The sequence below is a fragment of the Leiobunum rupestre genome, chromosome 5 (assembly GCF_980474605.1).
Source record: "Leiobunum rupestre chromosome 5, qqLeiRupe1.1.hap1, whole genome shotgun sequence".
Lineage (NCBI taxonomy): Eukaryota > Metazoa > Arthropoda > Arachnida > Opiliones > Sclerosomatidae > Leiobunum > Leiobunum rupestre.
The window spans coordinates 22,811,203-22,838,607 of NC_143388.1; the positions used below are offsets into that span (position 1 = coordinate 22,811,203).

The 27,405-nt window shown below is 33.8% G+C and overlaps 1 protein-coding gene across 2 annotated transcripts in view; it reads left to right on the forward strand.

Moving 5' to 3' along the window:
- The window catches only part of timeout (circadian regulator timeout), a 351,606-nt gene extending 326,861 nt beyond the window's left edge, over positions 1 to 24,745 (forward strand). The window contains exons 17-21 of one of the 2 annotated variants that reach the window (XM_090175814.1): positions 7,290 to 7,492; positions 13,810 to 13,911; positions 15,725 to 15,958; positions 17,889 to 18,079; positions 24,414 to 24,745. In XM_090175814.1, coding sequence (XP_090031940.1) covers positions 7,290 to 7,492; positions 13,810 to 13,911; positions 15,725 to 15,958; positions 17,889 to 18,079; positions 24,414 to 24,547 — 864 coding nt within the window. In that variant the 3' untranslated portion in view covers positions 24,548 to 24,745. The remainder of the gene's footprint in view (positions 1 to 7,289; positions 7,493 to 13,809; positions 13,912 to 15,724; positions 15,959 to 17,888; positions 18,080 to 24,413) is intronic. The other variant, XM_090175815.1, reaches the window with a different exon arrangement.
- Positions 24,746 to 27,405: the final 2,660 nt, after the last annotated feature.

A 27,405-nucleotide genomic window follows, 5' to 3' on the forward strand; every position in this document is an offset into this window, starting at 1 on the left:
TTCTTTGGTCTAGTTTTAATAAGGGCTTCAGGGCCTTTTCCCCGCGATTTCGCCGCTAAGATCGACAAGCCGCTTTTTACGGTGCCATTATGGAGGAATGATTCCCAGAGAGTGACTCATGGGTTGACCCTTGTTGTCTGTCCTACGCGAGGGCTCGGGCATTTGCAAATTGTGCGAGGGTTGGCAAAAAATCTAAAAATCCGATTTATACGATAATTATCGGATTTTTTGATAATTATCCGATCATTTGATAATTATCCGATTATTTGGATAATTATCGTATTTTTTGATAATTATCCGATCATTTGATAATTATCCGATTATTTGGATAATTATCGTATTTTTTGATAATTATCCGATCATTTGATAATTATCCGATTATTTGGATAATTATCGGATTTTTTGATAATTATCCGATCATTTGATAATTATCCGATTATTTGGATAATTATCGGATTTTTTGATAATTATCCGATCATTTGATAATTATCCGATTATTTGGATAATTATCGGATTTTTTGATAATTATCCGATCATTTGATAATTATCCGATTATTTGGATAATTATCGGATTATTTGGATAATTATCGGATTTTTTGATAATTATCCGATCATTTGATAATTATCCGATTATTTGGATAATTATCGGATTTTTTGATAATTATCCGATCATTTGATAATTATCCGATTATTTGGATAATTATCGGATTTTTTGATAATTATCCGATCATTTGATAATTATCCGATTATTTGGATAATTATCGGATTTTTTTATAATTATCCGATCATTTGATAATTATCCGATTATTTGGATAATTATCGGATTTTTTGATAATTATCCGATCATTTGATAATTATCCGATTATTTGGATAATTATCGGATTTTTTTATAATTATCCGATCATTTGATAATTATCCGATTATTTGGATAATTATCGGATTTTTTGATAATTATCCGATCATTTGATAATTATCCGATTATTTGGATAATTATCGGATTTTTTGATAATTATCCGATTATTTGGATAATTATCGGATTTTTTGATAATTATCCGATCATTTGATAATTATCCGATTATTTGGATAATTATCGGATTTTTTGATAATTATCCGATCATTTGATAATTATCCGATTATTTGGATAATTATCGGATTTTTTGATAATTATCCGATCATTTGATAATTATCCGATTATTTGGATAATTATCGGATTTTTTTATAATTATCCGATCATTTGATAATTATCCGATTATTTGGATAATTATCGGATTTTTTTATAATTATCCGATCATTTGATAATTATCCGATTATTTGGATAATTATCGGATTATTTGGATAAATATCGGATTATTTGGATAAATATCGGATTTTTTTGATAATTATGAATATTTGGAATTTAAGTTGTAAAATTTAACGATGATTCCGATGAATTAACAACATTGCCTTTTCAAGTTTCGAAACAATTTAAAATTTTAAAGTTTAAAATTTGATAAAATACATTTTGGATAGTTGTAAACATTACATAAATGTCATAAATACTTAATACTGCTCTATATTGCTTTCGAAATTATTAAATTAAACTTTAAAAACTGTTTTCAGAGATTTTAATTTAATTCGATAATTATCATGATTTTTTCATCGGATAAATATCGATAATTATCGTGATAATTATCATTGATTGATTGATCGACCAACCCTGTTGTGCGTACGGGATTTTGTATATCGAAGTGATTTCAGGAATCAGAAGATCATTTTGAGATTTCAGAACTGAATTTTTTGGTTTATTTCTGGTTTTTAAGGCGTATTTCGAGATTTTTTTAACTGATTTTCTCCTGGATTTCGGTATTTTAAAGTGTACTTCAAGATTTCTAAAATCGTTTTTCTCTACGTCATATCCGCTTTTACTTGTGAAGGAAGGAAGTGTTTTCAAACGACTTTGGACAATTAGTTTGGTTCTAAATCTACTTACGGTAACTAACACTAGATTTGTGGTTTTTCTAACTTTCCGCATCAGCCAAATATAATATTTTTGGTTTTAGCAGTTTCATTCTCCGTCGTTTGTATAAGATCAAAGTGTAGTATGTTTTCCAATCAACGAAATAGTATATTTTTGGAGTTTAATAATAAGATTCCCCACCGTTTGGGTAAGATCAGAGTGTAGTATGTTTTCCAATCAACGAAATAGTATATTTTTGGAGTTTAATAATAAGACTCCCCGCCGTTTGGGTAAGATCAGAGTGTAGTATGTTTTCCAATCCACGAAATAGTATGTTTTTTGGAGTTTAATAATAAGATTCCCCGCCGTTTGGGTAAGATCAGAGTGTAGTATGTTTTCCAATCAACGAAATAGTATATTTTTGGAGTTTAATAATAAGATTCCCCACCGTTTGGGTAAGATCAGAGTGTAGTATGTTTTCCAATCAACGAAATAGTATGTTTTTTGGAGTTTAATAATAAGATTCCCCGCCGTTTGGGTAAGATCAGAGTGTAGTATGTTTTCCAATCAACGAAATAATATATTTTTGGAGTTTAATAATAAGATTCCCCACCGTTTGGGTAAGATCAGAGTGTAGTATGTTTTCCAATCAACGAAATAGTATATTTTTGGAGTTTAATAATAAGATTCCCCACCGTTTGGGTAAGATCAGAGTGTAGTATGTTTTCCAATCAACGAAATAGTATATTTTTGGAGTTTAATAATAAGATTCCCCACCGTTTGGGTAAGATCAGAGTGTAGTATGTTTTCCAATCCACGAAATAGTATGTTTTTGGAGTTTAATAATAAGATTCCCCACCGTTTGGGTAAGATCAGAGTGTAGTATGTTTTCCAATCAACGAAATAGTATATTTTTGGAGTTTAATAATAAGACTCCCCGCCGTTTGGGTAAGATCAGAGTGTAGTATGTTTTCCAATCCACGAAATAGTATGTTTTTTGGAGTTTAATAATAAGATTCCCCGCCGTTTGGGTAAGATCAGAGTGTAGTATGTTTTCCAATCAACGAAATAGTATATTTTTGGAGTTTAATAATAAGATTCCCCACCGTTTGGGTAAGATCAGAGTGTAGTATGTTTTCCAATCAACGAAATAGTATGTTTTTTGGAGTTTAATAATAAGATTCCCCGCCGTTTGGGTAAGATCAGAGTGTAGTATGTTTTCCAATCAACGAAATAGTATATTTTTGGAGTTTAATAATAAGAGTCTCCGTCGTTTGTATAAGATCAAAGTGTAGTAACTTCGCATCAAAAGAGTTCGTAAAAACTATTTTAGGAAATTGCATAATAAGCTTCTTCGTCGTTTGTCTAAGATCAAATTGTAGAATCTATGCGCATCAACAAAATTTATGACTTCGTATGGAACAATTGGTGTAATTCTCCCTACTAAATACAATGGTATAAATTTTTGAATTTCCATTAAAATTTTAATTATATTTTCATAATATTGATCGATCATTTAGACACCCCTTGCTATGGGCGATTATTGTATTTGGTTTTTAACGTAAATTGCCCCAATTACCCTTAACTGAAATGTGATCCACCTTAAATATTTAACTTTATATTCCTTTAAAGATTTGTAACATAATATAGGTATTAATGGCTTTGCATATTGTTCAAATGCTAATTTTCAACACTGAAATTCTCACCAACTCGGACACTAAACCTTGATTGCGATCATTTTGATAATTGTCTCACTGAATGTTCTTATGTTGCTTTGATATTATTTGACAGTTCGTTTAGCATTTTAAAATTCCCTAACTTTTCTCTGACTATTTCGAACCATTTTCAAATTCCCTTACTTTTCCCTGGCTTTTTTGAAGCATTTTAAAATTCCCTAACTTTTCTCTGACTATTTCGAACCATTTTCAAATTCCCTTACTTTTCCCTGGCTTTTTTGAAGCATTTTAAAATTCCCTAACTTTTCTCTGACTATTTCGAACCATTTTCAAATTCCCTTACTTTTCCCCGACTTTTTCGAAGCATTTTAAAATTCCCTAACTTTTCTCTGACCATTTCGAACTATTTTCAAATTCCCTTACTTTTCCCTGGATTTTTCAAAGCATTTTAAAATTCCCTTACTTTTCCCTGGCTTTTTCAAAGCATTTTAAAATTCCCTAACTTTTCTCTGATTATTTCGAACCATTTTCAAATTCCCTTACTTTTCCCTGGCTTTTTTGAAGCATTTTAAAATTCCCTAACTTTTCTCTGACTATTTCGAACCATTTTCAAATTCCCTTACTTTTCCCCGACTTTTTCGAAGCATTTTAAAATTCCCTAACTTTTCTCTGACCATTTCGAACCATTTTCAAATTCCCTTACTTTTCCCTGGCTTTTTCAAAGCATTTTAAAATTCCCTTACTTTTCCCTGGCTTTTTCAAAGCATTTTAAAATTCCCTAACTTTTCTTTGACTATTTCGAACATTTTAAAATTCCCTAACGTTTCCCTGACTATTTCTAAAAGGTATTGAAGTTCATCACGTAAGGTGACCAGTAAGCTGAAACCTAAGATAATTTAAAGATATTATAAAACGTAAAACGTTACTCGGGAAATTCATTTGGCGCGTGAAAATACGCCGCCATGTTAGGGTATAAAAGCTGGTAAATATGCCCGCTATACCTCACACTGTTAAAAATAAAGGTTTTAATTTAGACCTCTAAAGGGGTTAAAACTTTTTCCAATATTTAAGACCATTCAGGGTTTTATCATAAAACATATTTAAACCTTCTGCTCCCCAAATTCAGTCCTTTCGTGGAGTGTTTAAGTACTTATTTTACACTCTTTTATCCATTTTACTTAATGAACAATTAATCAGGGTTCATACAAACCTGGAAAATCAGTGAAACAGATTCTTTCCAAAAAAATCAGGGAAATATCAGGGAAATTTTAAATATTTAACCAAAACCTGGATATATCAGGGAAATTCGTTTGAGTCTGGAAGCGCCTTAATAATGATATATAATTTTTTTCGATTAAACGAAATCATACGGTGTTTTAGCACCGGGAAATATCAGGGAAATTTCCAGGAGAAAACCTGGAAATATCAGGGAAATTAATTTTCCAAATGTTGTATGAACCCTGTTAATCCTTTTTAACTTTATTTTCAGTCCTTTATAGGCCTTATTTGATTTTTTATTTATTATTCAATATAATAACCATTAACATAGCCAGATTAGTCTGGTTTTCGCTCGGGGGAAAAAGCAGAATGAGCGTCCCTGAAGTCGTTGAACAAAGGGAGTTGATCACGTAAAGTATCATTTATTACTTTGAGTTTTTGATATACACAAAATTCTTTAGTGCCGATATTTGGGTTATCATAGTTTGACGCCTTAATCAATATCGCCTATATTTAAAATCTGTTATCAAATTTTTAAAGACTGGATTGGAATTTCTTCGCATTAAGTTTCTTTAAAAAATATATTAAAAAAAGAAATGACGTAGTATTCAAATATTAGTCTCGAAATTGGTCCATATAATTTTTTTTCTTCGTTTAAGGGAATTAAATGGGTATTCAAAAGGACTAAATGTTAGAACAAAACTTTTTTATTCCTTTACCACCAGGACTGGAAAAGGTTTATTCCTAGGGCTCGTTCACTTTCAATAGCCATGAAAGAGTAAAATGGGTCTAAAATAATTTGATTAGACCCTTTTTAGTAACCAAATGGTTTGAAATAAATTAAAAGTCCAATTTTGGTCGTTTTATAAACCTTTATTTTTAACAGTGCACAACGTAAAGGTACTGTCAAGCGCTAAAACGTAATTTTGTAATCGGTTAATTAATGTTAACCTCAACACGTTGGAAAGGGGAAATCTCTTTAGTTAGTGGGGAGGTAACTTGCAAACTCAACACGGAAGAAGTGATTCCGAGTTTTCACCAAGTTTTTCCCTGTTACCCGATGAACTTCTCAACCTTTTCGCATTTTTTACCATTCTTGGAATTCCAGTGGTTCGTATTGACTTAATAGTCAAATTTTTATTTATAGGGATGCACCGATATATCGGCCTATTTTTCTGATATCGGTATCGGTCAATATCGGCTTAAGCGAAACCAAGCAGCAGGGACTTTAAATACCGTTTAAGTTTGCTGGTTACCTCGATTTGTTTACAAAGTCCCTTTTTAACCTATCACACGAACCCAAACCTTAATGTTCGCGTTTCCCTGTTGCTTGGTTATGCGATTGTTGCAGCCTACTTCCCGGGGCTAGTAGGCCACACTTTGAAGCTCTCTGGCGCTCTTTTAACTCATCTTAGGAAAATGGGAAACAAACCGGCATACTTCTCAATTACCCCCTACAACTCCTTCAAATTATTACATAATCTTTTGAAACACCCTGTATATCGGCTGTACCCATATCGGTGCATCCCATTGAGTTGGAAATAAATAGAGGTACAACTAAATCTGGCTGGCGCGGGACCAGTTTCGTTCAATAAGGTGACTTTATCAACTATATCGTTCTACCGTGAATCTGACGCGAAATTGAAATGTATGATTACTCGTAACAAACAAACCTTTGAAGTTGTTTAAAAATAATTTTATTCTGTCAACACGATCCTTTTTAACTCAAGTTACGGTGAGTTAGATAATAATTATTTATTTTTAGCCATATAACTTTACAAAATATAGATGGCGCTACCGCCTAATTATAAAGATGAATTTCGTACAATCTTATCAGAACGGGTCCCGCGTAACCATGGCAACCGAAATTGTAATTGTAATTACTTGTTGGAGTTAACGGTAATAATTAGTGTACGGAGGTGTTGGCTCGCGTGGCTTGCAGGGCTTGCCACCACCCTCCTACGCATTGTAACCCGGCCACCTGAATTAAGGGCTTTAAAAGTCGCTCGATGACTTAGGCCTAAGGTGGTGCCTTGGGTATTAGCCTAGCTGATTTCGTACAGTCTTATCAGAACAGGTTCCGCGTAACCAAGCACGTATATAAGGGGGGGGGTTAGGGGGTTCAAACCCCCCCCCCCCCCTTAGTAGTCGATTCCTTTCTTAGGAAAGGAGCGCAACCTTAAATGTATTAAAAAAACTTCGTTTGATACACGTTCGGAAATGTCATTGTCACTCGTCCCGAGTCTAGCCAGTACTTTAAATATGCGTTATTGCTAACGAAAAATTAGACTTGGGGCGCGTAACCATGGCAACCGAAATCGTAATTGTAATTCTAGCAGTATTATTCCCAATTGATTGGTGCATCCCTACTTATTTATTTAGCCAAAGTAAATGCTTCGCGACATCTTGATGGAAGTCCTTCGAAACAGTAAAAGCTGATAAGCTTCTTCTATTTGCAGGAGCGTTTCTGGAGAATTCCGAGCCATTTGAGCATCTACCAGTTAAAGAGCCGAGTCCAGGTGATAGAGAAGGCGGAACGAGGACAGCTTTTAGTGGACATCCACCCGGAAGGAGGTGACCCGGCGAATAACCGGCCACGCTCCAAAGCGCCGTTTTCGCCGGAACAGATGACCGCCGAGGACCCGTTGACGGACAATCAAAGGTAAAGAACCGGATATTTTTCTTCCTTTTTTTTACTTTTACGCGAGCCTAACGAAGGATAGTGTGAAACTACTGAAGTCGCTATTGTCCCCGCCGCCACCGCCGCCGTCATGTGCCCGAGACAGTAGCTAAAACCCCAGAAACACGGCGTGTGGTGGTAGGAAACCCTCTATCGCCAGAGAGATTTGTTACAGAGATGAAGTAGACCGGTAGTGAAAGGGTAGTGGGGTGGCGGAATGGTTATCACTTTAGCCTCGCAACAAGAGCAGGCCCCCCAGAGGTACTATAATTCCTATAAAATCCTATATTTTTAAAAATGTCCTATAACATCCTATATTTTTAGCAAAAGTCTCACAAGTTGTCAGTGAAATTGCTAGATTTAACTATAGGATAAATTCCTATACAAAGTCATTGTAGTCTATGCTTTTGTTATTGTTAACATGGTAAGCTAAGTGCTATTATATTTTTGTGATAAAATGGTTAAATAGTTTCTATTTTTTAAATGAAAATCAAAAAAGTATGGATGTTGTTTTTAAATGCATAAAGTTAGTAAATTAAATAACATATATAGTCCTATAAAATCCTATAATTTTGATAAATAGTCCGATAAAGTCCTATATTTTTAGAAATATAATCCTATTTTTCCTATAAAAAAATTGAAGATTTGAGTGGGGGCCCTGCAAGAGGAGCGGGGTTCGATCCCAGATTGTGGCACTGGGTGAAAACTCGGAACAACTCCTTCCGCGTTGAGTTTCCAAGTTCTCTCCCCACTGAACAAAGGGGTTTTCCGCCGAGATCTTCGGTTTCCCCATAAAAACTTGTCGAGTTTAACGGTAATAGTGAGTGTAGGGAGCTGTTGGCTCGCGTGGCAGGAAGGGCTTGCCACCACCCTCCTACGCATTGTAACCCGGCCACCTGAATTAAGGGCTTTAAAGTCGCGTGATGACTTGGGCCTAAGGTGGTGCCTTGGGTATTAGCCTAGCTGATTTTTATTATTATTAGACTCGTGTAACCGCAGTTGTCCCCGCCGTTTGCAGAAACATTAGCTGAAACCCCAGAAACAAGGCGTGTGATGGTAAGAAACCCCCTATTGCAGGGAAGTAGTAGACTCCAGGCTCAAAGCTCTTGCAGATACAGTAGCTAAAACTCCAGAAAAACGGCGTCTAGTAGTAGCAAACCCCTACAGCCCGAGAGATTAGTATTAGTTAGTTCCGGACGTTAGAAAGATAAAATCAACTTAACGGCGCGAAATTGGACAATTCAACAACTATAATTCTTTGCCGGTTTGTGGATATACACAATACTTCTTTCCAGAGGTGGGCAACAATTGTGTGCGCTCCTTTATGGAAATCATCTCGAAACGAGCGAACATTTCAAATACGAAGGTCAGTTGATCTTGTTCGACGATAAAGAGAATTGGGCCAGATCAGCTGATCGACGCGCTATCCGGCTCAATTTTAAGCGCCGCGTCTTTTAGCGGCGGGATAGTTCGTTAACTAGAAAGCGCTAGATTGAGCCAAGAGAGGCTCACTTTGTTCACATTATAATTTATCATCCTGATGAGGGACGTTATAGTCTGTTTTCCGGAACTCGGTGAGAAAAAATTAAAAAAAAATATTTTCTAGTCGATTTGTTTTATTAAAAAAATACATAGAATCATAGAGGGTAGAAGGGGAGGAGTAGAAGAGTTATCGCTTTAATATTTCCCCCGGAACTTCCGGAATATGCCCGCGGCTTTTTTCCTTATAGAATAGACCAATAGTAGGAAACCGGAGTTTAAGAGGAAAAAATTTCGAGTCAAAATCCGAGAATTCCAAAAATGCCCAGTGGCGGCGCCAGGAATTTTCGCGACGGTAGGCAAACTAAATAAATGGGCCCGGGACCCCCCTTTTCTCAACGAAATACTTCAATAAAATAAAGTAGTGATGTACATGACGAACAAAAAAGTTCTAACAACAGTAAAACGAGTCCAAATATAACAGAACTGGTTTTATTTACTAGGAGCTACCTCAAAAATTTCTAAATACATTATCGACATTTGTTTCTTTGTTATTTATTAATTTTATCTCTTGGGACAATTTTGAGACCCTTTCTAGATCAATTTGGGGCCCTTATAGGGTGATTTTGGGGCCCCTCAAAAATTTAAGGTAGGCAGTGGCCTACCTGGCCTACCCCCTAGCGCCGCCACTGAAAATGCCTTGCTAAAGGTATAAGCTTCTACTCCTCCCCTTCTACCATCTATGATAGAATAAACAAATCGACTGGAAAGTATAATTTTAATTTCTTTAACCCCGCTATGACGCCAGATGATCAACCAAGTGAGAAAATTCTGAACATTCATTTTTGAAACCATGATTGCCTCGTGTCCTTGTTGCCTTTCGCGTTTAAACTTTTAAACCAAGGATGAGCAGCTGCTTTACCTACGTTTCAGGTTTGCCAACCGACGTTTTGTAGAGTAAACCACTTTTTCGCTACAAAGGCTAAATATAGCGCTCACTAGATTCGCTAGTCCTAGGCCGCGTTCATTTCTTCTTTGATCCGTGTCGAACACAAGACGTTTCAAAAGTTTTGCGTTGGTGGTTTAGGGAGTTAGAGGCTTCTGATAATAATAATTCTTCGATTAATCTCGAGTGAAACAATTATTTGGGACTTCGGGTGACCGCCTTGTTTTTCAACCCCGTCGCTTGACCCTCCCAGCGCAGCCACGCCGAGTCATTTCTATAAACGGCCATTCTTTTGACTCGACGCGTTTTTTCTTCCGGAAAATTCGATTCTTTTCTAACACTCTCTAGAGACACTTTTTCTTCTTCTGGGCCTTTCCTTTTCGAGTGATGTTGATCGTCCGTCGTCAAACCCGGCGGCCATTCTCTATTGATATCGCGCCAACTACAAAGTACAGCGCCCATTTATAGATTGATTTCTCTCTCAGACTATTAAGGTTGCTTTTTTCGCCCACTTTATCGGAATCTGGACACCAGCTAGAGTCAGTGCCCACCAGCTTGAGTCAGTGCCCACCAGCTTGAGTCAGTGCCCACCAGCTTGAGTCAGTGCCCACCAGCTTGAGTCAGTGCCCACCAGCTTGAGTCAGTGCCCACCAGCTTGAGTCAGTGCCCACTTACTAGTTGAGGTCAAGGCATTTTACTAATAAACAGAATCCTTTGCCTTCCAAATAAAATGGAAAGTTGTAAGGTTACGAGTCACTTTGACTCCTAAGAATTTACTGAACGGTGGTAGATGATTTTACATCTACCACTTGTAAAAGTTAGGGAATTTGGAAATGCTTCAAAATAGTCGAGGACAAGTTCGGGAATTCGAAAAGGGTCGGGAATAGTCAGGGAAAAGTTAGGGAATTTGAAAAGGGTTCGAAATAGTCAAAGAAAAGTTAGGGAATTATAAAATGCTTTGAAATAGCCAGGGGAAAGTAATTGAATTTGAAAATGGTTCGAAATAGTCAAAGAAAAGTTAGGGAATTTTAAAATGCTTTGAAATAGCCAGGGGAAAGTAAGGGAATTATAAAAAGCTTCGAAATAGTCAAAGAAAAGTTAGGGAATTTTAAAATGCTTTGAAATAGCCAGGGGAAAGTAAGGGAATTTGAAAATGGTTCGAAATAGTCAAAGAAAAGTTAGGGAATTTTAAAATGCTTTGAAATAACCAGGGGAAAGTAAGGGAATTATAAAATGCTTCGAAATAGTCAAAGAGAAGTTAGGGAATTTTAAAATGCTTTGAAATAGCCAGGGGAAAGTAAGGGAATTTGAAAATGCTTCGAAATAGTCAAAGAAAATGAATTAGTGAATTCTTGTCAAATTGTTAGGGCTCTTCCATAAAGAATGCGTTGAGGCATTTTTGTTAAAACATAAAATTTACACTAAACATGTAAGTTCATGTAAAATTTATTAAATTTTGGCCTTAAAAAACTCCAGGGAAAATTCTGGAATTTTATACATAAATATTTGTGGCAACCCTGTATTTGCATTTCTGAAGCAAATTTTATCATTTCTATTTTCGGCATTATCCCTTTTTTAATCTTTGTTTACGTTCTTTTGAAAAAGGTCTTTAAATTTATTTCAAAGTTCCATTTAAGGTTTTGGCCAAGAGATAATACCAAAAAAAATAGACAAATGCGTTAGTAATTCCACAATTCTTAAGCCTAGACCAAAATAAATGGAAAAAGCAATTTACGTCTATGTCGAGGATTATAACCTAAAAAACATTTATTACCCGGTTTTAGGGGGTCTTATGGTGTAATCGTCTAATTGTCTGTACAAAATTTTAAATTTTGATACAATTATGTCACAACATACGGACTTAACACTCAAATCTTGCAATAAAAAACGTGTTATTTTCGGGGTTGGCGTTTTTTGATTTTTTAATAAAAATCAAATCAATAATTTTTTTTACATAAATCTTTTTTATTTTATGGAATTAAATTATTTTTATACAATTAATGACTTTTTACTTTGTAATAAACAAGTATTTTACTTCTATTAGCTTATCTTGAATTAAATAAAATCATAATTAAATTTAATTACTATATAATAGTTAAGTTTGTACAGATTTTCTAGGTATTTTAATTTTTTAAGAACCTATTTTTTGCAATTTTTTATTCCACCATTTAAATATATTGTGTGATTTAAATCAATCGATTTTTATAAAAAAAAACTTAATTTAAAAAGCGCTTAAAACTTAAATTATTTTTTACCCAAATGAAGGTTTTTGAGGTACCAAATTTTTGCTATTAAAGCGCCGAAATGTTTTTGAAAAACCGGACTTCCTCGCTCTTTCATAGTAGCGGATGTTAATATGTCATTGTTTTTCTTTAAATTTGAAATTAAAGTTTTATAATATTTTTATTTAATTAATTTCTTAAATTAAATATTTTTACTCCGTGTATTTAATGGGTGATATATTTAACATCACTGTAATATTACTTAAAACGATCAACTGGCGGGCAATACTTCCGGTTGTGGAACTACTTGTTTTATTCACTCGTTCGAGGAAATTTGTCAAGATTTAGGCCTAACCTCTGTTTTGAACAGAAATCCTTTTTTATTCTCAGCTAAGAACCAAAGTCTTAAACTTAATTTTTTAATTAGTTTAATTTAGTTTGAAATTAGCTTTGTTTGTTTCGAGATTATTTCTGTTGGCAACCATTTCAGCACAGGATTATCCTATTTTAAATGATTAAGTTATTTAAAAACGTGATTTAAATAAAGTAATTAAAAATTTATTAAAAACACCTCGGTTATACTTCAATGTATTTATGAAAATGTAAGAAAGTAGGCTCTCTAGCAATGTCAGTTCAAAGCAAACTAGCGTTAATTTACTTTTTTATTAGTAATTGAATTTAATTATAATTAATTTGAAATGAAGTTTACGTTATCGCTGCACTTACATTATTAATCAATTTGTCAAGACAGAGTCATAAAACGTTTAAAAAGCAATTAATAAAACCAATAAAAAAACATTAAACTCAATTATAAAACCATTAGAATTAATTAAAAACATTAAAATCAATAAAAAACAGGATTGCCACACGTCAGGGAAATCAGGGAAAAGTCAGGGAATTTAAGAATGGACCTAAAAAGTTATCGAAATGTCAGGGAATTTTTAGAATTTGTAAAAAGTCAGGGAATTCAATTTTATCTTGGCACTTTTTTAAGGTTATTTTTTAGACCAGATCTATGACAAATTCTATGATTATCATTTATTTCCTTGAAAGTTTGGCTAATTTTTTCAACATTGCAATAACCTTTTTTTCTGAAATATAAGTTCATTAAAATTAACTTCTGATAAAAGTCAAATATAAAATAAAAATTTGGCCTTAAAAAGTCAGGGAAAACAGGGAATAGTCAGGGAATTTTAATCTCAAAATTTCGTGGCAACCCTGAAAAAAATATTAAAATCAATAACAAAAACATTAAAATCAATAAAAAATATTAAAATCAATAACAAAAACATTAAAATAAAAATAAACATTAAAATCAATAAAAAAACATTAAAATCAATAAAAAAAAACATTAAAATCAATTAAAATCCGATTTAACTCAAATGGATCGATTGTTTAAACAAAAATTAAAAATCAACAAAACTGTTTTAAAAATCGATTAAAAAACTATTAAAATCAATAAAAAATTTAATATCCATAAAAAATATTAAAATCAATAAATATCTTATCTAAATCAAATGGATCGATTGTGTAAACAAAAATTAAAAAATAAACAACATTGTGTCTGCTCATTTAAAATGGGGGCGTTTGTTTGTTTCAAAGGTATGAGCTTGTATTCCTAATAATATAGTCATTGGTATTGTTATTTTCAGTGGTGTGAAACGTAGTCAAAATGAAGTTAAACCCAAGAAAAGGAAACGTCAAATTCGGGTCAAAGATTCTTCAGATTCTGAAGACGAGCAGACTTTTTCTAGGTAAATATATAAAAAGCTGATCGATTGTAGCGACACCTAGTTTGTTCAAATTCAACTTGACATGTACCATGATTTCCCGATTCCCCCTATTTTTCCATTTATGATTATTTTAAATATTTGAAAGGATAAAACAAAATAGCGCACCACCGGTACTAGATGGCGTTTTAAATTCGAAAAAAGGAGGGGTTTTTTTATTTAAAGGAGGGGCTTAGGTAGGGGATCATGGAAGGTCGAATCAGGAGCAACTTACCTGATTTACCTGAAGCGATTTTAACTCCGTCATTTAATTCTATATTCTAAAATGAAATATTTTTGACAGATAATATCGAAAAGTGCCTATCTAATTTTACAATAGAAAATCTAAAAAAAACAATTAAACAATTTAATATTTAAGCCCGTAAAATGTCTTTATATTTTCGTTTTAGTTGCCCAATACATTAAGGCAATTCCCTTAACGAATTTCCAAGTTAATTAAAGGTTTTTGACGATTTTAATTTAAAAATAGTCATCTTGACTGTCAAAATATTTATCTCGACCATGAAAATTGTCACCTTGACCTTCAAAATGGTCTTCTTGACCTTCAAAATGGTCTTCTCGACCTTCAGAAGATTTATCCCGAAAATACACTAAAATCTTATAATTTAAAAATAGCTAGTATAAGCACAGGTACAGTGATGTCGACCTTTTTAACTGTCATCTTGACCTTCAAAAGGTTTATCCCGAAAATACACTTAAATCTTATAATTTAAAAATAGCTAGTATAAGCACAGGTACAGTGATCTCGACCTTTAAAACTGTCATCTTGACCTTCAAAAGGTTTATCCCGAAAATACACTAAAATCTTATAATTTAAAAATAGCTAGTATAAGCACAGGTACAGTGATGTCGACCTTTTTAACTGTCATCTTGACCTTCAAAAGGTTTATCCCGAAAATACACTTAAATCTTATAATTTAAAAATAGCTAGTATAAGCACAGGTACAGTGATCTCGACCTTTAAAACTGTCATCTTGACCTTCAAAAGGTTTATCCCGAAAATACACTAAAATCTTATAATTTAAAAATAGCTAGTATAAGCACAGGTACAGTGATCTCGACCTTTAAAACTGTCATCTTGACCTTCAAAAGGTTTATCCCGAAAATACACTTAAATCTTATAATTTAAAAATAGCTAGTATAAGCACAGGTACAGTGATCTCGACCTTTAAAACTGTCATCTTGACCTTCAAAAGGTTTATCCCGAAAATACACTAAAATCTTATAATTTAAATATAGCTGGTATAAGCACAGGTACAGTGATCTCGACCTTTAAAACTGTCATCTCGACCTTTAAAACTGTCATCTTGACCTTCAAAAGGTTTATCCCGAAAATACACTAAAATTTATAATTTAAAAATAGCTAGTATAAGCACAGGTACAGTGATCTCGACCTTTAATACTGTCATCTTGACCTTCAAAAGGTTTATCCCGAAAATACACTAAAATCGTATAATTTAAATATAGCTGGTATAAGCACAGGCACAGTGATCTCGACCTTTAAAACTGTCATCTTGACCTTCAAAAGGTTTATCCAGAAAATACACTAAAATCTTATAATTTAAATATAGCTGGTATAAGCACAGGTACAGTGATCTCGACCTTTAAAACTGTCATCTTGTCTCTTGACCTTCAAAATGGTGGTTTTGAAAATATGCTAAAGTATTATAATATAAATTAGCTAGTATAAATACCGCGATCACGACCTTCAAAAGGGTGATGTTTAAAATCGCAAACTTGGTCACCCCTGATTTGAAACCTTTGGTTTGTTCCTTAGCAACGCAATGCCTTCGGAGGAGACTTCGTCAGCCATGGAAATTGGCGAATCAAGTCCCGCTAAACTACCAACAACGCCCAGAGCGAAAAGGTTGAAAAGGGTGATTGCAGACAGCTCGGACGAAGATTCCGAAAAAGAGAACGACTTTGATATTAACAAAGACATCGAAACCGACCAACGTGTAACCAAAGTTGACCTGTCATCCGATTCCGAAGACGATTCTGTTGCGCTGGGGTAAGCGGATAGTCCAGTTTTATTAAATAGTTAGTGTTCCGAAGTGGAAAGATCCAGGTGGCCAATAGTGTGGAAAATAGTGGAAAATTCCGACCTGGACAAAAGCAGGGTTGCCACGATATCTGTAATTAATGGAAAAGTCAGGGAATTTTAATATGGGTATAAAAATAAGGGAAAACTCAGGGAATTTTAATATGGGTATAAAAATAAGGGAAAACTCAGGGAATTTTAATATGGGTATAAAAATAAGGGAAAACTCTGGGAATTTTAAAAATTAGTCTAAAAATGAATGAAAATTCCGGGAATTTTAAAAATTAGTCTAAAAATGAGGGAAAATTCAGGGAATTTTGAAAATTAGTCTAAAAATGAGGGAAAATTCAGGGAATTTTAAAAATTGGTCAAATAATGAGGGAAAATTCAGGGAATTTTAAAAATTAGTCAAAAATGAGGGAAAATTCAGGGAATTTTAAAAATTAGTCTAGAAATTAGGGAAAATTCGGGGAATTTGAAAAATTAGTCAAAAAATGAGGGAAAATTCAGGGAATTTTAAAAATTAGTCTAAAAGTCAGGGAATATTAAAAATCTGGAAATTTCAAAAATTAATCTAAAAATCAGGGAAAAGTCAGGGAATTTAATTTCGGTTGCAAATAGGAAACGTTTTCTTAAATATAGGTTAAAAAATACAAAACTTGGCACAAAATAAATCAGGAGTTCATCGAGCTAGGACTCCTAGGAGTATTTAACTTTGAACGGCGTCTAAGGGCGAATCGACCTTCAAAATGACGTTCTTGACGTTAAATTTGTTTTCGGAAATATATTAAAATGTAATATTATAATATAAAAATAACTAGTATTAACATGGCAATGTCGACCTTCAAAATAAAGATCATGACGTCACTTTTATTTATATAAATTTTTTGCGAATCAAAAGGGATTCAGACTAGTTTTTGTCCCGTTGAATCATCTGTAAAATTTTAAAATTAACTGATAAAATTCTCAGAGTTTAAAGGGGCTCAAAAGTTCACGCATAAAAATAAAAAAATAACTATACTTTCCCCTCTCCATGAAGTTTCAACCCCCCTCTGTACCACCGAACTTTTGATCTCCTTTTATAGTCGTTCGATCTTATTATTATATTTGTTATTGTTATGGTAAAGAATGTTTTAATTAAATTTTAGCTTCGTCGAAATTGCCATAGATGGCGATTCAATCGCTACGATTTGCATAACACAAGTTGAATACTCCTATCTTTAATGAACTCCTTTTTTGAGAAAACAAATTTACAACTAGAATCTGATATTTGAACTCGGGGAGTTCAAATATTATTTAATTCCGGAGGTTTTCAATTCATGAAATCCGGAAAAACTCGAGTAAGATTTCAAAATCTAAGAATGCAATCGTAAAAAAAAACATGAAATCCAAAAAAAAATAGGAAAATCTGTAAACATTAAGATTAAAAATCCGACGAAAACTCAAAAATGAATCTGATAGAGTAAGATCAAACTGTATCTGTGGGAATTTCAGGATGGTTGTTATTAATCTACGGGCAAAAACATGGAAGACTTTGCACCACTGACATTAATTTTTGAACGCCCTCTGGTGTTTACCCGTAGTTCCAAATCGACCCAAAATAGAAAACCCTATAAATAATCCCACTCGCCATTAAAAAATCCATAAAATGTGTCTATTATTCAAAACGCAGTTCTTAGAAACAAAATAACCGTATACCCCACGATGGCCAAAGCAAATAATAAATTTACTCCGGTTGAAATATTTAGCGCTGGCTATGTAAAACTGAGTTAATACATCCCCAGAGGGTATACACCCGGGACAGGGTTTCTCAAATTACCCCTTTTATGCCCCCGCTTAAAGAAATGGCCGCGTAAATAATGCTTTTTTTCTTTGGCACATTCTTCTCCGTTCTCACTAGTTTTTCGTCACTTAGGTCGAGAAGAGCGCCATCTGGAGGCACGAATATGATATCCGGAGGGAAAGTGGCGGCTCTCTCGGGGGACAGTGACGTGAATGATGACAAGGCGGCTTCCTCGGTGACGTCAGAAGAGGAGGTTTCGGATGATGAATCGCCCATCTCGTTCGGACTCCGGCGGAAAACTGGCAAGAGTCAGTGTCTTTTGTCAAACCATGATTTAAGGCTCCAATTTCGCAGTTGCTTCTCCCCCTTTAGACCCCCCCCTCCCCCATAAAGCTTATTCACTGTCAGGTGAGACCTAAAGGGTTAAGAGTGGGTAGACCTTTTTGAGAAATAGACCTTTAAGCGTGTACACTTCAAGATGAACCGCGTATCAGATTTATGGTTTTTATACTGGGTGTCCACTAAAAAACGAAAAATGATAAATAACTGAAAATCGGTTTTTTTTCATTGAAAATTTCTGTGGGACATTCCTCGCGCAGGGGACATTTACTATTGTAAAATTTAATGACCTGGAAAAATGAATTCAAGGTCATTCAAAACCTATCTCGAGAACCGTTGGATTTACTGATTTGGTTCCAATTAGAAAGTTGTTGTTCGCCTTATTATTAGTTCAAATAACTTTGATTTGAGTAGAAATCTTTCCAAAATCGAACGCCGTGGCGCTCCGAGTGCTGCCGCTCCAAAATACATTCTTGCACGCTAATAAGGTTAATTAACAATTTTTTATTTTTGTCCAAAAGCGACTGCAGTCCAATAGTTCCATTTTGGACAAATAAAATGCTGTTACCAGAAACTAAATTACGCCCATAGAGTAACCCACTCCAAACGCGACTGCAGTCCAATAGTTCTATTTTGGACAAATAAAATACTGTTACCAGAAACTAAATTACGCCCATAGAGTAACCCACTCCAAACGCGACTGCAGTCCAATAGTTCTATTTTGGACAAATAAAATGCTGTTACCAGAAACTAAATTACGCCCGTAAAGTAACCAACTCCAAACGCGACTGCAGTCCAATAGTTCTATTTTGGACAAATAAAATGCTGTTACCAGAAACTAAATTACGCCCATAGAGTAACCCACTCCAAACGCGACTGCAGTCCAATAGTTCTATTTTGGACAAATAAAATGCTGTTACCAGAAACTAAATTACGCCCATAGAGTAACCCACTCCAAACGCGACTGCAGTCCAATAGTTCTATTTTGGACAAATAAAATACTGTTACCAGAAACTAAATTACGCCCATAGAGTAACCCACTCCAAACGCGACTGCAGTCCAATAGTTCTATTTTGGACAAATAAAATACTGTTACCAGAAACTAAATTACGCCCATAGAGTAACCCACTCCAAACGCGACTGCAGTCCAATAGTTCTATTTTGGACAAATAAAATACTGTTACCAGAAACTAAATTACGCCCATAGAGTAACCCACTCCAAACGCGACTGCAGTCCAATAGTTCTATTTTGGACAAATAAAATGCTGTTACCAGAAACTAAATTACGCCCATAGAGTAACCCACTCCAAACGCGACTGCAGTCCAATAGTTCTATTTTGGACAAATAAAATGCTGTTACCAGAAACTAAATTACGCCCATAGAGTAACCCACTCCAAACGCGACTGCAGTCCAATAGTTCTATTTTGGACAAATAAAATACTGTTACCAGAAACTAAATTACGCCCATAGAGTAACCCACTCCAAACGCGACTGCAGTCCAATAGTTCTATTTTGGACAAATAAAATGCTGTTACCAGAAACTAAATTACGCCCATAGAGTAACCCACTCCAAACGCGACTGCAGTCCAATAGTTCTATTTTGGACAAATAAAATACTGTTACCAGAAACTAAATTACGCCCATAGAGTAACCCATTCCAAACGCGACTGCAGTCCAATAGTTCTATTTTGGACAAATAAAATGCTGTTACCAGAAACTAAATTACGCCCATAGAGTAACCCACTCCAAACGCGACTGCAGTCCAATAGTTCTATTTTGGACAAATAAAATACTGTTACCAGAAACTAAATTACGCCCATAGAGTAACCCACTCCAAACGCGACTGCAGTCCAATAGTTCTATTTTGGACAAATAAAATACTGTTACCAGAAACTAAATTACGCCCATAGAGTAACACACTCCAAACGCGACTGCAGTCCAATAGTTCCATTTTGGACTAATAAAATGCTGTTACCAGAAACTAGATTACGCTTGTAGCGCCATGGTGGCTGGCATTATAAATATCTGCACAAAAATATAGAACAAGTTTGAAAATTTAAACGTGACTGCAATAAAATGGACAAATAAACTAATGGACCAGAATCTAGATTTCTAACTTTGTTCTTTAAAATAGCGTCGCTTGTAGCGCCATTGTGGCTAGCATTGGAAATATTTCCACCCAAGAGCCTAATTCCTTTAGCTTGACATTTAACGTCACAGATTAGTTTCCAAATTATATTAAACTACTATGCATTATAAGATTTAATAGGTATATTTACCTGCTTATTTTCGTATTTTTATGTGGGAAATTAATTTTTCGATTTACGTATTTGAAGAATAGCGTTTCGGGTCTAGTAGTTTATTTGTCCAAGATTTTATGATATTTTACTATAGACCTTTACTAAAAGGTGGGTAAAAATGTCGACCCACCCTGCATAATTTGAATATATATGAAGACCAATCAAGTCGTTTGAAATACAGACGATGGTAAGTCAAAAACAAGCAATTACACAGGACCGGATATTGGTCTTCGTATAAATTTAAGTTGCAGGGTGGGTCGACATTTTACCCACCTTATAGTATAGGTCTATTGATATTTCTAAATCGGTAGAATGACCTCTAGCTGACCTTGGTTCTCCTGGTTAAAAAGCTACTTAAATTAATTTAAATTATTTTTGAAATATGTCGATTTTAAATTATAATGAATAATACAATTAGATAAAGCATAGTTTTATTTTACGTATTTCATTTATTGGAAAAATAATCTTAAATTCCCAAATATATGCATAAAATTGCTACCAAAATCTCTGATATTATTTGCATGAAAATCCCTTAATGGATTCGGTGTTCGGTAAACACTCGCAAGGTTCTTAGAAATTCTTTTGAATTTTCTGGAAAAACTAACGCCATCTATCGGAGGACTTGTTTTAAAAAATTATTCTTGTTCCGATAATTTCATAAAATATTTATGACTAATTAAATTAATTATCATTTTAAAAGTTGCTTTAAATGTAGATTTAAATCGAACATTTTTAACTAATTATAAACGTAGAAAGAGAAAAGCGTTCTTACGACCGACATTAGATGTAGCTATATAGTTGAGATAAATAGAGGGAGGAGCGTAGGTAGTAGATCACGTTAGCGGTCCTGCAAATTAATTTTTGACGGTAGGATCCTAATTTTCTCACTTTTCTAACTCCTATAGAAATAAACAAGTGCGTCGAGAGGGGCAAACGAATTTCAGTGAGCAAAATCGAATTTTTCTCACTAGATAATAAAGTTGAAATCTCACGTAAGATTTTCGACAATACCTGGTGCGTTTGACTAGGTACTGTCTTTTAAGTCGCGTTATAGATGGCCGATCGCTTTTTTTAGTTCGGTGTTGGGGTGGCGCCGCGCGCCCCCAGCGCTCGAGCGAAGTGAGTGCGCGGCGCCGTCAGGCCCCAATACAAAGAGGACATTCCACACCTTGTGCGTAAGGCTTGGTACAATTGAAAAATCATCCCAATTCTATTTTGCTCACTTCCCCCGCAAGGTAGCTTTCCCACATAGCCCAGTGAGTAAAATCCAATTTTCCATTGAAATGAGATTTCAACTTTATTATCTAGTGAGTAAAATTCGATTTTGCTCACAGAAATTCGTTTGCCCCTCTCGACGCACTTGTTTATTTCTATAGGAGTGTGCAAAGTGAGAAAGTGATCAAATTAGGAGGACCCCTTTGACGTTGTTAATTCAGAAATCGAAGAATGTCCCCCCGATCCTTTATACGCCTTTATTAAAAAGGTGGCTAAAAACGCCGACCCACCCAGCAAAATTTTAATTTATATGAAAGACCAATAAGAATTAAGAAACTGCTATTTCGTTAAAAGTCGTCTGAAACGCAGATGATTTCAAACCGGAAACAGGAAACTACGCAAGACAGGAAATTCGTCTCCATATAAATTCAAATTTCGTAGGGACGTAGGGTGGGTCGACATTTTTACCCACCTTTAAATATAAGCGTATATCTTATAACGTAACTAATAATAAGATTTGAATTTATTTTATCGAATTTCCGGTGATCGAACACTATTTCAAATGATTGAAATTAATTTGATCGAACACCAAATGTTAGAAAATACATTTAGGTAAAACTACAAAACTTGCTATTTTAAGCTAGAAAGTGAAGTAGAACTAATGAAAATTATTTTTAAGTGATTAGACAGTACTAACTTCTAACAAGGAGACATCCCGAATTGTAACCCACCGATTTGGTTATACCTTCATGTAACTTGAAAAATCCTAAACGGAATTTATTCAATAGGGGAATATACAACCGTTTTGCCATAGCAACGGAAAATGGTTTTTACAACAAAAAATTTAAATTTTCCTATTGAAAATAACATGGGATTCTGACCGATTCCTAGGGCCCTTGTGAAAAATTTTAACAAATTTCAAAATTTTGAAAACGCCAAAAATAGAAAAAATAGTTAAACGTTTACGAAAAAAAATCAAAATTGAACAACTTTTGATCAATTTGAACAAAATAGGTGAAAATGAACCAAAATGGCTTAAAATCGGGAAAATTTAATAAAGTACAAACATTGGAAAAATGTTTCGAAATTGTTTGAAATAAATTATTTTTTCAAAATTTAAAAAATTAATTTTAAAATTTTTTTCAAAAACGATTATAGTTTATAGGAATTGATTGAATTAGATTATTTGTAAAATTTCGGAATAATATATAGATAAATTGGTTTATTTGGTCAACAATGATAAAATTCGAATTAATAGTATCAAAATTAGCAAAATGTTTAATTTACAAAAATCCCAAAAAACATGGAAATAAAATATATTTTTTCAAAATTGATAAAGTTGAATAAATTTGTACCAATTTGATCAAAATTGAATGGAATTAATTGAAATTTATTAGTTATGTAAAATATGATTAATATATAGATAAATTAGTTTTTTTTTAAGAAATTGATTTATTTTGATCTATTTGGTCAAACTTGACCAAAATTGTTAAAAATAAATCAAATTTAGTAAAATTTTAAAATTTAATTTTTTTCAAACTATTTTAGTAAAATTTTAAAATTTAATTTTTTTCAAACTATTTTAGTAAAATTTTCAAATTTTTTTAATTGAAAATTTTGCCCATTTTGGTCTATTAATTCGAATTTTGATCATTGCTGATCAAATTGACCAAAATATACATTTTTTGAAATACATCAATTTATCTATATATTATTCGGATATTTCACAAATTATCTATTTCAATCAATTCTTAGCAATTATAATCGTTTTTCATAAAATTTGCTGCTTTTGATCAAATTTATTTTAATTTATTATTTTAAAATTTTGAAAAAATAATTTATTTCAAACAATTACGAATTTTTTTTCAATGTTTGTATGATTTTCCTCTCACATTTTTCGAATTTTAGGCATTTTGGTTTATTTTCACTTATTTTGTTCAAATTGATCAAAAGTTAATCAATTTTGATTTTTTTCGTCAATATTAATATATTTTTTCTATTTTTGGCATTTTCAAAATTTTGAAATTTGTTCATATTTTTAATAGTAATCGGTCAAAATCCCATGTTATTTTCAATGGGAAAATTTAAATTTTTTGTTGTCAAAAACATTTTTCGTTGCCATGGCAAAACGGTTACCCATTGAATAAATTCCCTTTAGAATTTTTCATGATACATGAAGGTCTACCAATCCCCCGAGTTTGAACAAAATCGGTGGGTTACACTTCGGGATGTCTCCTTGTAAGTGTAAATACACATATTTCAAAATTATAATACCATACGACCTTAATTCAACTAAGAAAAAAACCGTTAAATTATAACCCCCATTTCAACCTAACCTAGCAAAAGTTTATCCTTTTAGTATAGTTCAAACAAATATTCCCTTTTTCAGAATCTTCATCAGTTTAACTACACTTATATCCTCCTAAAAGGCTAAAACGGTACTTTAAAAACTATTCGATCAACAGAAAACTCGAACCAACATCATTCGATCAAAACTTTTTTTCGCTCAAACGTACCCAAACAAATAATAATTATAATAATAATCTAAGCTCTAATACCTAAAGCACCACCAACTACCAGTGGCCGGGTTAGAACGGGTAGGTGGTTGGTGGCAAGCCCTTCATGCCACAGCTCCCTACACTGACTATTACCGCCATTGTGTATTTTGAGTCCCCAAACCATCCATTATTTGCTACTTTCCACCTTCCCACGATCGCCGAAAATGACTAAACTAATAACATCTTTATTTTTTTTTCTGATCCATCCTAATCCTCTTGTCACCATCAGGGAGGACAACGACATTTCTCTCTGTTGGCGTCCCGGACAAGGCCATCGATGTAGACTCGGATGCGGATGATGATCAGAAAAGTGCCAGTCGCCCAAGACGAAAAATTCGCCTCGTCCAGAGTGACGAAGATTAATAGATCGGCCAGAGAGCATCTCTGTCTTGGAAACCCCATTTTTTTGATATTTTTGTTTTCTAACTTTTTCCCCATTTTCTGTACTCCTTTGTAATAATTATTTTCATTGTAAAGGTCCCGCAAACATAAACGTTACGTTAATTAACGGTGTTCTGTTCTCCTTCAATTTTTTGTAGAGGTTTTCTTATCTTCCAATTTTTTGTACGAATTTTTAAAATAAATTTTAAACAAATGCAATGGCTTATCTTTATTTTGGCCTTAGCCCAGAAGGCAGACTTCGTTTTGATTCTGTCTTGTTTTTAGGGTTTCTGTTTAAAGCATGTGTCAGCTCGACGTCCCCCGGTACGTATTTACTTAGAGGACGGGGGTATATAAATTTTTAGAGTGTATGTAGGCTCGACGTCAAGTAGCTCTTTTTTCAACAGATGTCGCTATCGTCGTAATCAAAACAAGATAGTTAAGTAACATTTGGACCCAAAAGGCGGGTACTTATAGGTACCCCTCGCGTTGATTCGATCGTTTGTAAAATCGCCCATAAACTTAAATTACAGCAATTATAAACTATTTCTACATGGGATATATAATTAAGGTTAAAGTCCACTAAATAGAGTATAAGTTGTCTAACTATAATATTCTACAATGGGTCTCTGACGACGTTGTCCTTTGGCTATTTTGAATTTTAGGATCCTTGGCCATAATAGATGGCACCACGCTCTCCAGTACAGTCGCGTTTTTTGAAGATTCATGGCCATCTCTAATAACAAGGGCCTTTTCATAATACAGGTGGCAATGATAGAGCCGACACTTGCTTTAAGCCATTTTTTTACATTGACCTACTTTTAGGGATTATCTCCTCAACAAACCACTAGGGCAGTGGACAATATTGGAATCAATTTTAGGCAGTGCGACAAAAATTCTAGAGGTTATATTCCCTTTAAACATACACATTTAATATTGAATTGTCGTCAAACACGTTATAGTTCCGGTTTCGTATTCTCTGCTAAGCTAAATATATCCTTGGTTTTACTACCAAAAGTCTTTCAAACATATTTATGTGTAAATGAACAATAAACAATACGTTTCCTTGAACCATATCATAACTAAAATCGTTGACTTCTGGTAGTGGTTCAGTAGTCGAATAAATTAACGGTGTCTTGTTTTGATTAACTCTACTAAGAATCTTTTTAGATTACTGAGAATGTACTGACAAGGAGAGTACCCGAGGTGTTTATGGCCGATTTTGTTCAAAGTCGGGCGTAATGTAGACCTATATGAGATATGAAATTTCCCAAAAGGAGACGTTGCACTACCCGTTCGATTTGCCATGGCAACCGAAAATGTTTTGAACCACTTAAGACAAAAAATCTCCATTTAAAAATGCATGGGATTTTCTCGGTTTCACAGGGTCCTAGCTACGAAAATTTTGAAAAATTTTGAAAATCACGAAATGTGTAATTTGGACCACATTTAGGAAAATTTCATAAAGTTTGGGTAAATTGAAACATTTTTGGGGTAAAATAAGGAAAAAATCTTATTTTTGTTTTAAGTGGCCCAAACCATTTTCGGTTGCCATGGTAAATCGAATGGGTAGTGCAACGTCAACTTTTGGGAAATTTCATAGCTCATATAGATGTCTACATTACGAACGACTTGGAACAAAATCGGCAATAAACACCTCGGGTACTCTCCTTGTAAGTCGACCTCAATCGGGGACAAACAAATTAACTTTTTATTGGTTGGGTCAGGCCGTTTTTTATACTAGGATAAATTCTGATTGAATCGGGTAGGATTTAAATTTCTACAAAACAGCCGAAAATTTGATGGTTTTAATATTTTGGCAGAAAGAACTGTGTTAGTTGGTCACAGTCTGCAGATGAAAGCTAATGTTTTTCGTTGAAATCCAAGGCCATATTGAAAAATGGCGGGTGTAAATTATATTCCTTAAGCGATAACAGCCCTAATTGTTAACCGATTTCGCTGAAATATTCTTTGTTGGTATTACATATCCAGGCGTATTGTTTTGGTTTAAATTCTACGCCAGCTTGGAAAATGGTAGATTCTATGTACAATAACCGTGGTAATATTTATCCGATTTTGTTTAAATTATAGAAAATCCTAGTCTCAATCGATCTAATATTTACATCACGTATTTAACTAAATCTTGGTATTAAATTATTATTGGATACAAGATCATTTTGAAGCCGTTCAGCAATTCAATCGTGTGTTATTGCTAAGACGTTTAACGATTAGGCTCGGTCAGAAGCAGTGGGAGTTCCCAGGGGCTCACAGTTATTTAAAGCGCGTCAAAACATGAGTCATTTCTGCGTGGGAAGTAGGTCAATTCAGAAAGGCAACTTACGAGGAGTGTACCCGAGGTGTAAATCACCGATTTTGATGAAACTCGGGGGGTATGTAGACCTTGGGGTAACAGGAATTTTTACCAAGGGAAAAGTTACGCTGAGCTTCCGTTTTTGGTACCCTGTGAAATTTTTTGAAATTCATCAAGTTTGGGTAAACTTAAACCAAATTTGGGTAAAATTGAGAAAAGTTCATTGAATTTGATAAATAAAGGAATATTTGCAAATTTTACCTAAATAGGGTATTGTCAAATAATTTTTTTTGAAATCGACAAAAATTGGCTAAATTGACCAAAATTGTTTAAAAAGACCTAAAATGTTTACAATTGGATAAAATCGGGTTTAACCAACTAATATCGTCTAAAATGGAGTAAAATGATAAAATTTGGGTAAAATATTCAAAATTCGTCCAAATGACAAAAATTGAGTAAATTTGTGTTAAAACAACTAATTTCGGCTATAATTGGGTAAAATGATAAATTTTTGGGTAAAAAAACTAAA